The sequence below is a fragment of the Nelumbo lutea genome, chromosome 1 (assembly GCF_056320005.1).
Source record: "Nelumbo lutea isolate HS-2025 chromosome 1, American lotus-T2T, whole genome shotgun sequence".
Lineage (NCBI taxonomy): Eukaryota > Viridiplantae > Streptophyta > Magnoliopsida > Proteales > Nelumbonaceae > Nelumbo > Nelumbo lutea.
The window spans coordinates 72,629,027-72,641,985 of record NC_142684.1 but is presented as its reverse complement, the minus strand read 5'-3'; the positions used below and the strand labels follow the sequence as shown (position 1 = coordinate 72,641,985).

The 12,959-nt window shown below is 36.5% G+C and overlaps 1 protein-coding gene across 1 annotated transcript; it reads left to right on the top strand.

The window, feature by feature from the left end:
* The first annotated feature begins 304 nt into the window (after positions 1–304).
* On the top strand, positions 305–4,975 carry LOC148875299 (cellulose synthase-like protein H1). Its single transcript, XM_088966941.1, has 9 exons — positions 305–718; positions 826–1,150; positions 1,236–1,364; positions 1,466–1,582; positions 1,991–2,206; positions 2,361–2,475; positions 2,575–2,747; positions 2,944–3,294; positions 4,092–4,975. Exons 1-9 carry the CDS (start codon positions 462–464, stop codon positions 4,638–4,640), a joined length of 2,232 nt encoding a protein of 743 aa, XP_088823067.1. The 5' UTR covers positions 305–461; the 3' UTR covers positions 4,641–4,975.
* The last annotated feature ends 7,984 nt before the right edge of the window (positions 4,976–12,959 follow it).

Sequence of the window (12,959 nt, the reverse complement as noted above, 5' to 3'; positions counted from 1 at the left end):
ATTTTTTCTTTTACCATTTCCCTCAAGTGGTACTCACTGCTCTAATTCAGTTTGGGAGTTGGCCAAAATTAGGATCCCGATGGCTTCCAACTCACTTCCACAAATTCTATCATGGAGTTTCAGGCTTTAGTCCTTGGAAATTTTTGTCGACAACGTTTCAAATTTGTCTCTCTGTCCAACGTCTGAGGCCTACTGTCAGAGGATAATCGAGTGGCACTGCCATACGCTTATATATGTTTTTTTTTTTTTGTCTTCATTTTAAAAAAAAAAAATTAATGCACAGTAGCACTACTCTTGTTTGGACGTCCCCCGATTTTTCACCCATAACACAACACAATCTAGCCCAAGCATCTCTTGGGCCCATAACTTTACTTACCCATGGGCTCGTACCTTATCAGTACAAGTAAATATCAATCGTCAACCGACCCAAATTAGCAACCTCGGCAGAAAAGACTGTCATCATGGCCAAACTTATCTCCCTTCCCCTCCAAGAGAGAATTCCTCGTAACAACACTTTACAGAGAGCCACAGATATCATAATCTTCTTCCTTTTTCTCTCACTCCTCTCCTATCGTTTCCTAACGCTCAGCAACCATGGAGTCGCTTGGCTCCTTGCCTTCCCCTGCGAGTCATGGTTCACTCTCTGCTGGATCCTCACCATCAACTCCAAGTGGAATCCTGTTGAATACAGAACATATCCTGAGCGCCTCTTACAAAGGTATATTATACATATATATATATATATATATATATATATACCAACCAAGCTACGCTCATATTAGTTTGAAAAACAAAATCTCATGTTTTTTTTTTGGTTGCATATAGGGTTGGCGAGGTTCCCTCGGTGGACATGTTTGTGACAACAGCAGACCCATTACTCGAACCGCCTATCATCACTGTAAACACTGTGCTCTCCTTGTTAGCAGTTGATTACCCCGCTCACAAGCTTGCCTGCTATGTGTCCGATGATGGCGCTTCTCTTCTCACCTTCTATTCTCTTGTCGAAGCCTCCAAGTTTGCCAAACTTTGGGTTCCTTTCTGTAAGAAGTACAGTATTCGAGTTCGAGCCCCTTTTGTTTATTTCTCCACTGAGCTCGATGAATCATTGGATCTCTCACCGGATTTTCGAGATGAATGGAAGACGATGAAGGTATATACCTAGTAAATTAATCTGCTGAAAAATAAAAGAAAGAACAAAAAACTAATACAATGTATGTTTCTCTTCATCTGCGCAGAATGAATACAAACAACTGCGACGAAGAATAGAAGAGGCGGTTCAGAAGAATTATATTGCAGGCGATCTAACGGGAGACTTTGCAGCTTTCTCAAAAATAGACCCTAAGAACCATCCAAGTATAGTGAAGGTAACTCAAACCCGGTTCTCAGATGATCGAATCAAATTTTGTGCTATAAATGTTTGATGGGTGGCTGCCCTTAATCAATTAACATGCTTTATCTTTTCTAGGTGATGTGGGAGAACAAAGAAAATCTTCCGGATGGGCTGCCGCATCTGATTTACGTGTCCCGAGAGAAGCGGCCGGTGCACCCTCATCATTTCAAAGCAGGAGCCATGAATGTCTTGGTATGAAATAAGTAGAGTTTGACCTTCCAGTTCAGAAGCCAAAATAGTATAGTCGATCGAAACTTTTTAATGAAATCTCGCTTTTGATTATAATAAACTCAGAGGATTTATTTTTGTTTCTCAATTGGAGATGAAGTCATACACCTTGAATTTGAAACAAAAAGTTAAAAGAACAAATAAATACCCAGTATCAGAATTCAGACCAGGGAAATCTTAATCACTCAGTTTAATTGGATGGGCAGAAAATTAACTAATCCATATTGTAGAAGTTTGTTTCTATGGAGAAAAATATTTTTCCTTCTTGTGTTTGCTGGCATGTAGGAAACAAGATTTCTCTTGAAATCCATTTCTTTATTAATTAATGTTTCTTATTTTTTATTAATTTTCTTAATTTGTATGAACATGCAGACCAGAGTATCAGGAGTTATGACAAACTCCCCTTTTATTCTCAATGTCGACTGCGACATGTTTGTGAACAACCCCCAGACTATTCTTCATGCAATGTGCCTACTGCTTGGTTTTGAGCAAGAGAAAGAAAGTGGGTTTGTTCAGTTCCCTCAGATATTCTACAGAAGCTTAAAGGATGATCCATTTGGGAATAATCAATTCATAGTCTTCTGGAAAGTAAGTGAATTTCAGCCTTACCTGATTAAAGGCACAGAAAATGTATGTAAATTGAAATTTACATATCCAGTTTTACATCTCCTCTCTCATGATTTCATCGCTATTTTATTTCTGGTGGTGATAGCTTCAATTCAAATTTCTCTGTTTGTCTCAGTGTATTATGCCTGGAATAGTAGGAATCCAGGGACCTTTTTATGTTGGGACAGGATGCTTTCATCGAAGAAAAGTTATATATGGTCTATCACCGGATGAAGCAACAATCCAAGGAGGTAATGAACTTTGTCTAGTAAATGGTAGAAATTAGAAAATGCGCTCTCCAACCATCATATTATATATATAAGCTTAACCTGGAAAATCACTTGACGAAGCAATGGAGACCACATTTGGAAATTCAGTCCATTTCATGAAATCGGTAGCTCAGATATTGTCTGGAATCAAAGACAAGACAGACTGCCAACCTGCAGATCTATCCAGCACCGAAGAAGCAGCAAATGAAGTAGCAAATTGTGTGTACGAGTACAACACCTCGTGGGGTGAAAGGGTGAGCAACTTCATCATCTTGATATAAGCGTTAATGAGAAAACATTACCAGCTGCGACCACAGTCGCAGAACAATTCAACTTTCTCAGTGAATTGTGATTTATTGTGAACACGCCAGTACGCCACGCACCCTTTGAAATTAAAAAAAAAAAAAAAAATCTAATCATAAAATCCTTTTCACTGTTTTTGTGTTTCAGGTTGGTTGGGTCTACGGGTCGGCAACTGAAGACGTCCTCACCGGACTGAGAATCCATTCAAAAGGTTGGAGATCGGGTTATTGTACGCCCGACCCACCTGCATTCCTAGGCGAGACACCCTCGGGTGGGCCCGCAATACTGACCCAACAGAAGAGATGGGCCACCGGCCTTCTCGAGATTCTCGTTAGCAACTATAATCCCATTCTAGGCGTTATCAAGGGGAAGCTTCTGATTCGACAGTGCTTGGTGTATCTGAGCGTAGTCATATGGCCGCTTCGCGCCCTTCCGGAGTTGTGCTATGCGCTGCTGCCACCTTACTGCATCCTCACCACCACGTATTTTCTGCCTACGGTACATTTCCTTCTTTAATTAGTCTTTGTTAATTTTGTGGGAAAATATATGATTCGGAAAATTTATACTCGTAATGCTTAATGTGTGAGAATTAAGAATTAATAATTAATGTATCTATCTCACCCCTAACCCAACCTTTCAACACCCAACCCGAATCTAACCCGATTCAGCCTAAAATACATGAGACGTGACCCTGTAGGGATTAACCTGATTTTGACCCATATAATTTCAAATGTATTTTTTAATATATTTTGAAGGCCTAAAATATATTATTTTAACTTAGGAAATAGTTTTATAAATTTGAAGGTATTATTTTCTTCATTTAAAAAAGAAGAACATCAAAATCAAATATAAGTAAATTATAAATTTCAAGCCTATAAAGTTTGAAGTCAAAAAATTACGAGAGTACTTGGTATATATGCAAGGTATCATGACCCGGTGGGATGGGTCACCCCAAAGCCGAACCCAACCAATTGACATCCCTATTCCCAGGAAATACTTTTCTGGATAAGTGTATTTATCCATGTTTTTTTTTTCAAATAAATAATATAATGACTATTTTAACCATAAAAAACTATTATTAAAGGGGCAATTTTGCCATGTTAAGTACTGACAACTTTCCCCCGGTGGCTAAGTTATACCTAGGGATAGGAAAACTTTTCCCTTATCTCTATATAAATCTGAAAAACTGACATGGATTTATTGGTCAATGGAAACCAAAAAATAACACCAATTTCTTGATCAAAATCCGAATAAGGCCCCCTAATTAAGAAGAAAAAGCTATTACTTGCATGCAGGTGTGGGAACCAGCCATTTTTGTTCCCAGTGCACTTTTTGTCATCCTCAATCTCTACAATCTATCCTACTACCTTCACTGTGGCCTCTCTATCCGCTCATGGTGGAACAATCAGAGAATGACAAGGATAATTTCTGCAACATCGCAGTTGTTTAGTGTGTTATTTGTCAATCTCAAGCTTCTTGGATTATCAGAGACTGTGTTTGAAATCACACCTAAAGACCAGGATAGCTCTGTGGATACTAGTGCAGGTGAATTCACCTTCGACAAATCGCCCATTTTTGTTCCTGGCACGACCCTCCTGTTGCTCCACATGACTGCACTTGCAGTGGGCTTGTTAAGAATATTATTGCAGCCATGGGCCCATGCTGGGTCTTGGTTTGGGCTAGGGGAGATATGTTGTAGCATATGGATGGGGCTTTCCTTCTGGCCGTTTGTGAAAGGTCTCTTTAAGAAGGGGGTTTATGGAATCCCCTCCTCTACTCTATATAAATCAGTCGCTCTCTCCTCACTCTTCGTGCACCTCTCTCTCTGGGCTTCATCAAATTGAATCTAATCTTACTTCTAGGCTTCAGAAACTTGAACTTGTATTCTAATTGCCTAGCGTTGGTTATTGACTCTCAAGGAAGAATTAATTACTTTTATGGTTGTATCTACTTATAGACTGTGGGTTTCAAGTTCAAGAGAATCTACATGTGGGCATAGTCTGCGGCTCTATGGATACATGCCTTTTATTTATGTCTTATATTTATATGTATCCTTTCTTTTCTTTTTTGTTTGTCTTGGGCTGTCTTAAGGGCTTGTTGGTTTGTTTGAATTTTGACATCAAGTGCAATAATTACATTAAGAGGTATATTGGTATTTGTGAACTTTTATTTCCTTGAATTCTGAATCTAGAGAATGCTATTTTGAATTCTAAATTCTGAAAATGATCAAATATCTATTTTGACCCCATATATGAGAATTTTTACTTTTCATTTTGAGAGTACTATTAGAAAACAAAAAGTTATATGATTGCACTTTAAGAGATAAGAGATAAGAGGAAATGAACAACCAATTTTCCTTTAAAGTTAAAAAAGTTCCTCTTAAGAGATAAAGTGATTAATCATGATGCCAATTCCGCCAGTGTAGAGATTGCACATGTTTGGGTATTTTATCACGATAGAGTAGAATTTGATAAAATACAGATTTTTAGGGCTGTAAGCCTTTATTATTATATAATGTTTCTGATTTTTTGTTGTCAAAATTTAAAAATACCAGAAAATTTTCAAAGGTTACTAGATGCCATAATTGTGCAATTTGGTGGAATTTTCAAATCCTAGGGGAGATAGCTAGCCAGCCATTTGAAATTTCAAATAATCTTAGCAAATACTCGATGAACACTCATGCATCCTTGTGCCCGGAGTTTAAATCCCGACAGTTCTACTCGTAACACTAGGCATTCTATTATGAACTATCTTTCTCTTTGCATGTATAAAAGGGACTAGAACAATTTCAGTTAATTTCCCATCCTTAAAAATAGATGCCACAGAAGTAGGATTACTTCAATATTGTCTTATTACGAAATTGACTTTCTCTTTCTTAATTTGGCGGAAGTGGGTATAAGCCGTAAAAGTTGATTGAAAAATTGAAGACAAATGGTAGGAAGGTTGCGATATTGGTGATAGGACGAGAGTACCCAACCATTTTTGGCCTTTGGTTAGGGTTGGGCCCATTGAATTTAACAAATTAATTTTCAATCCAAGTTGCGCCCCTACTTATTATAATTTTTTTTTCTGTATTGTATGATATTGTATTTCAATTATTTTTTCTTTTACTTTTTTTTTGGGTAAAATACAAAAACTTCCCCTGAAGTTTCTAACAATCATAAGAACCTCCCCTGTATTTTCATTTTAACAAAAACCTCTCCTTTATTTTTGAAAAATTGAACAAATACCTTCCTTCTATCAATAATTAAGATGGAAAACATTAAAGAGATGATATTTTTTTCAAAAAATATATTTTGCCCTTTTACAAATTTTGTTTTTTCTCATATACCCTTTTACAAATTTAGGATGGTGGAGCATCTTCTAGAAACTTTCCATCTTTCCGATGTATGTGAATCTCCTCGTCGGGTTACCCCACCAAGACTCCATGCATTTACTCTAGTGGCATCGCATGATGGAAAATGAATCGCTGTTGTGACTTGGCTGCAAGAGAATAACTTTAGGGACATCGAGATCTTTGATCTAGAGCTAGAGTCGTTTTGCAGGGTAACAGAGATTGTAAACCAAAAATTTCACCACTACAATCCTTTTTTTCTCTCTGAAATCAAGTTTTCTTGGATACCATCGATTCCGAGGTGATTCGGCTTCAAGGGACTCAATCATTCTACATCTCAAACCTATAACTTCTCCGGTGACGGAGTTGAGAATGCTCTAGCTTAACGGATCATCCCCTTCGTGTTCTCCCAATGGTGACCTGATCGCGTTCAACAACGACTCAATCGTTTTGCATCTCGAACTTGTAACAATGCATTTCTATCGTGTTCACCTGATGGCAAGTTCGTAGTGTTCAGGTCTGGGAGATCCGTCCAACTGGTCAACGAACGGGAAACTAATAGCCTTCTCATCCAACCATCTTCCGTTGGATTTTTTCAACATTCTTTCCAAAGTTGTGGAGATCTACACCTTCCTTGATGATGCAAAGTCACATTTTCACAAAGCTCTTTTGTTGTGCTACTTTTACTGCCTGGATATAGTTGAGCACAGTTGTCCCCAGACTCTCCACCTTGAGAGCAACCTTTTGAATTATGGACTCATTGGTCTTCTTCTTGATTTGTATCTGCATCTTTTAAGAAGCATTGCATCCTCCTCAGTTCAGTTCGAAGCCCTTCAACTTGGTCTTTCACTTCGGACAACAAAATTGCTTCATGAATGAGTAAATCGCCCAGCTTAGTTACAACGCATGAAATTATAGAGTCGCCCATCTGATATTCCATTCCCTTTTTCCTGTCCCTTCTCATTGTCTCAGAACAAGACAATTAGATTTATTTATAGTGCAAATTAATTATTTCTTTCTACTCGGCAATGTGAATGTTGAATCATGTGAGCTCTCTCTCCCTCTATCTCTCTCTCTCTCTCTCTCTCTCTCTCTCCTTCCCCAAAGTCATTGGTATCAACGAAGATTGCCTTGCAAGTTCTCACCAGTTTGGACGGTGTATTGACGAAGCCAGTGTCCATGCCGATTCAATTTCAGCCATACAGTGATCTATACGTTGTGAGATTGGATGGAAGTGGATTGAAGAGGTTGACGTGGAACGGGTATGAGGATGGAACCCCAACCTTGAATTCAACGACGGGGGAGATGGATGTGGGTCGGCTGTTGGTGGAGACCATTGTGGAAGATAGGCTCATGGGTCAATTTGATGAACCGCTTTGGATTTCTTGCGACATGTAAGAGATAATAGATTCTATAAAAGCTCAAGGTTTCGTTTATGGCATCATTCTGGAGAAGGGGAAGCTTGTGAGTAGAGCCTTCGACGATCTTCATGCCTTGGCTTATAGGACAATATGACAGCGAAGGAGATTGTGACTTGGCTTGCCGTCATTAACCAGGAAGAGGCATTTTCCAAGAAGCTCCACCCTGAGAGTTGCCCTCCTATGTCATCAACAGTGGGGAGTGGATCTTTCGCTATTAGCAACAACAATGAATATGATGTTGAAGGGGTTGAGAATGATCTAAATGTTGAAGTACAAGAGTGTTGATAACCCTGATGCCTTAAGGGCATAAATTCAGGGGTATTTTCGGCCTTAGAATATTCAAAGTGTACAATTTTCCCAGTTAAAATCAATTATGTGACCTCTGAGGGTCTCTGTGCAAATTATGTGAAAAACTGTAAAGTTTTCTAGGCTGAAGTGTAGTTTTTGGGAAGCTGGTGTGAAGACCAGTTGAGAGAGGGGGTGTTTTTGTAAAGAATTGAGAACAAGAGGGCGACTCCTATCTGCTAAACCCTGTTGGCGCCCATCATATTGTATTACCATGCTCCCCTCTCATTAGCAAACCCTATGGAGCCTTTTTAACCTAAACTTTTCACTCTCAGCAAACCCTATCTGCCCCTATGTGTTTAATCTCCACCCTCCACCTCTTTTAATCTCAACCACTCATTATAGGGCTCTCCTTTATAGCTTTTAAACCCTAGGGCACCACCTATTCTGCTAATCCTCACCATTCAGCCCCTCACCTCCAAATCTCAACCACTCCCTCCATCTTATATCCCAACCATTCAATCTAAGGCACCACCTATTCTTTTAATCTCAACCCTTCAACCCTAGATGTTCTAATCTACACCCTCCATTTCTAGGAAAATCTTAGCCCTACATAATATTGAGCGCCCTCTCCTTTTATTTTTCAGCCATAGGATCACTGCAAAACCATCTTAGTCATCAATTAAAAACCCTAAGGCATCCCTAACTTTGAAAAATCCCAGTTGCTGCCCCCCATTTTTCTCCCTATTTCCAGTTGTGTCCACCCTTCTCTATAAAAATGGTCCCATGGGCCCTGTAGAAGGGGTTGGTCAATTCACCCAGGTAAGAAGGAAGGCTGATCTTGAAAAGTTCAAGGGTAGAGGAAGAGGAGAATGCCCAGGCAAGAGGAGGGGTTCCTATTTGTAGTTCGCCAACACCACTACTGGCACCTCTGGATTGGAATCCCAACCATTTTTCTTCAGTTTTAAAATTACTTTCTATTCTTTAATTTCGAATTTAATTTTTCCTTATTGCAAATTTATTTTTATTAGATTTATTTGTGTTTTATTTCTTTTCTGTAGATCTAAAATTCGGCCAAGTCAGACGGAAGGCCTATTCGAGAAGTTCGATGGTCAAATGGGAGATCTAGAAACTGCTACCTCTGATCGGATTCTCAAACATTTTTATTTCGTTCCTTTTATATATTTGTCTCTATTTTTTATTTTTATGCACTTGTTATTCTTGGTACTATTCGAATTTGGTTTTAATAAATTCCATTTTTCTTTAATTAATTAATTTTATATTTCTACAACTCCTATTTGTGTTCTTTTTCCCAGATCTAAGTATGTAATTATTTTTCCCTTGCTTCCCTGTGCATACGACTCTCGTTCTCATTACTTTTATTATGTTTGTAATTGTTTGAAAAATGAAAAAAATTATAAATATTAAACTGGTGTTCTGAAGTGGTTAACGACAGGCTTCCGGACACACCAAGTTTTTGACGTCATTGTCGGGGAAGCACGGAGAACAAATTTTATTTACTTTTTCTGGATCTATTTCATTATTTTTTTTCTTTTTCGTTTTATTACTTGATCCGTTATCTTAGTTTAGTTCTTTTTTCTCTTTGATTCTGGAACCAGAGCGTTGCGGGACTACGGGATAGAAGAGAAGAGAAGAAAAATTGGATTGCGTTTCAAGTGTAGTCGTTCTATTTTATTTTTAATTTGATTATTTTTTTGAAATCCTTTTTTTGGTAGAATAGTGATTTTCAAATTTTTTTATTAATTTTTTGAGTTCTGATTTATTTATTTTTAGTATTATCTTTCTTCCATTTTGTTTCTAGATCTGTTTTTTCTTTATTTTAATTTCTTTTTCGATTTTTTTGCTTTATTAGGCTTGTGTTTTTCTTTTATTTGAGATTAAAAAAACAAAAAACAAAAAAAAATCTTTTATTTTATTTCTTGTAGCATAATATTCTTTTGTTTATTTTATTTTCAGTTTAAATTTTAGATTCATTTTTTTTCTTTTATTTCAGATAATAAAACAATATAAAAGCAAAAAAAATCGTTTATTTTATTTTATTTATTTTTGCAGAATATTTTTCTTTTCATATTAATTTATAGATTTGTGCTTTCCTTTTATCAAAAAAAAAAAAACGAAAAAAAATAAAAAAGATCAGTATATATTTTTTTCTTTTGTTTATTTTATTTTCAGTTTATTTTTTTTTAGATTTGTATTTTTTATATTTTCTTTTATTTATGTCTAGCATAATTTTCTTTGTGATCACTTTATTTTCAGTTTAATTTTTATATTAGCAATTAGTTTGTTAGAATTTATTTTTGGTAGTTGTTAATTATATTTAGCACAATTAATTGTTGTTTTATTTTCTGTTTGCTATTATTATTTGTTGCTTTATTTAATTTATTTTCTTTTAGTTGTTTAATTGAGTAATTAATTGTTAATTAGGAAATTGTTGAAAATTTCGAATTTGATTTAAATTTCAAATCTGAATTTAAATTTAAATTTTAATTCGAATCTGAATTTGAATTTGAATTTCAAAATTTGATATTTAAAATTTAAAATTTTGAATTTAAAAAATTTGTAAAGAAAAAAAATAAAAAAAAAAATTAAATCTCAAAATTTGGATTTGAATTTAAACTCCCAAAAGTTTAAATTTTGAATTAAAAACGTGTATATATATAATTGAATTATTCTCTTGCATTTTCATTCCATTATTTAGGGTTTGATATTTTAGAGCATGCGTCATATAGGTTTATTTAATTGCTAAATTATCATTGCTATTTGTGAATGTGTTAGGTTTTCTTTTTATTATTTTAATTGTTCCTTTTGCTTAATTAGCTTGGTTTATTATTTTAAGTTATATTGCTGAATTGCATATTAGAAATACTTGTTAATACATTATAATTAGTTGCATTTGTTGTGTTTATTTTGCATTTCCGTTAATCCATTTAAGGGCATCCAATTTAAATAAGATAAGGTGGGTATTTCATCACCCTTCCTTGGCCCAAAACTCACCACCATTCACGTGTTGTTCACCCTAACCCTAATTTAAAATTTGGATAGCAAGATCTTTTAGGGAAGCCTCACACTTGGTTCAAAGGTGTGCTGAATTTTAGGAAAGCTTGTATTCCATAACCGACAGTTGGTGTCTAAGAAAAGAGGTTAAATAGCTAAGCCTAAGCGGGTTTTGTGGTTACTTAATTAGGTCCTTGCAAGAGGAAGGGGAGCCTCCTACATCCCCACATCCCCACCTCTTACCTAGCTAACCAAAGGAAGTGGTGTAATTCCAAGTGAACCTAAAAGGATTCACATTGGTTGAACCACTAGCTTAGGAAACCCTAGGTCAGCCCCTAGGTCATGTGGTTGATTTGTTTGCCTTTAAAAAAATAATAAAAAAGAAAAAAAGAAAATTAAAAAAATTAAAAATTCAAATTTGAATTTTAACTTTAGGAATTTAAATTTCAAAATCAAAATTTGAATTTAAATTTCAAATTAAAAAAAGTAAAAAAATCAAATTTGAGTTTAAATTTCAGAATTTAAATTTCAAGATCTAAATTTGAAATTAAAATTCAAAATTTAAATTTCAAAAAAAAAGAAGAAAGAAAAAAAAATTGCAATGGTCAGAGTGTGTGGAATATTGTATCTCAACTACTGGACAAGATCAATGGGATGGCCCAAAGACTTGACCAAATCCTTGCATATCGTCAACAATTCCCAACCTTGTCATCCTACTCAACATGTTCCATCTATTCAAGCCCGACCCATCATGTGAGTCAATGCCCTGCAGGAGCCCATGTCAACCAATAATTCCAGAGCAAGTACATGCAGCTAACAAATTTCTCCAATCCAATGTTAACCCATCCTTTAATCAATATAATCCTGGGTGGAAGAATCAACCCAATTTTGCCTATTGGGCCCAAGCCCAAGAAACCACCCTACCAGATTTGCACTCTCAATGGTCTACAATCCAGGCTCACTATGAGTATAATGATTACTCTGGGACCCAATCGGTTCATCCTTATCAAACCGATTCATTTGATGATAGGTTTTGGCAGCTCCAACAACTGATCTTAGCTCAGCAACAATCAATCCTAAAATTAGAGAGCCAAGTAATTCAACTTAGGGAAGCTAACCTGCAATGGGAAAATGATTCAATGCCTAGTCAACCGGTTGTAAACCCTAGAAATGAATCCTTAGGTCTTCCCCAATACCAAGATCCTACAACCTTTCATACCCCAGAATTAGAAAAAGCTAAAGAAACCTCAGCTTTTCAAAGGGAGGAAAAGTGTGAAGACCTGTATGAGTCTGGAACTCATTCTGCCTACACAGAAAAAAATAAGAATTGTTGTACGATAGATGTACAAAGAAACCCCAGAGAAACCAATCTGGTCACAATAGATGACCCGACGGAGGAAGCTAATGCCTTAATGAAGTCTCCTCACCCATTTCAATCTTGGCCTACTATTGAACCTCTACCAAAACTAAAGGGTGAACCACCTGTGCCTTCTTTGGAATCTCCCCCACAATTGGAACTAAAACCCTTACTAGACTCCCTTAAGTATGTGTTTTTAGGACCTGACCAAAAACTGTCGGTGATTATAGCCGTAAACTTAACCCCTAGACAGGAAGAGAAACTGATTGAGGTATTAAAGGAGTATAGGGGTGCTATTGGTTGGTCAGTAGTTGATCTGAAGGGTATTAGTCTGTCTATTTGTATGGACCATATTTACACAGAGGAATGGGATGGTGAGTGTGCATCGACTTTAGGAAACTCAATGCAGTCACAAAAAAGGACCACTTCCCTTTGCCCTTCACTGACCAAATTCTAGAAAAACTCACCGAGCAAAAATATTTCTACTTCTTAGATGGGTATTCTGGGTACAACCAAGTGGCCATTTACCTCGAAAACTAAGAGAAAACAACTTTTACCTGCCCTTATGGAACATTCACCTTTCGACGAATGCCGTTTGGATTATGTAATGCACCGGCAACCTTTCAGAGGTGCATGATGGCAATATTTTCGGAAATGGTGGGTGATTTCCTAGAAATATTTATGGATGATTTCTCAGTCTTTGGGGACTCCTTCGAATCATGTCTTGAACATTTACAAAAAATTCTTCAAC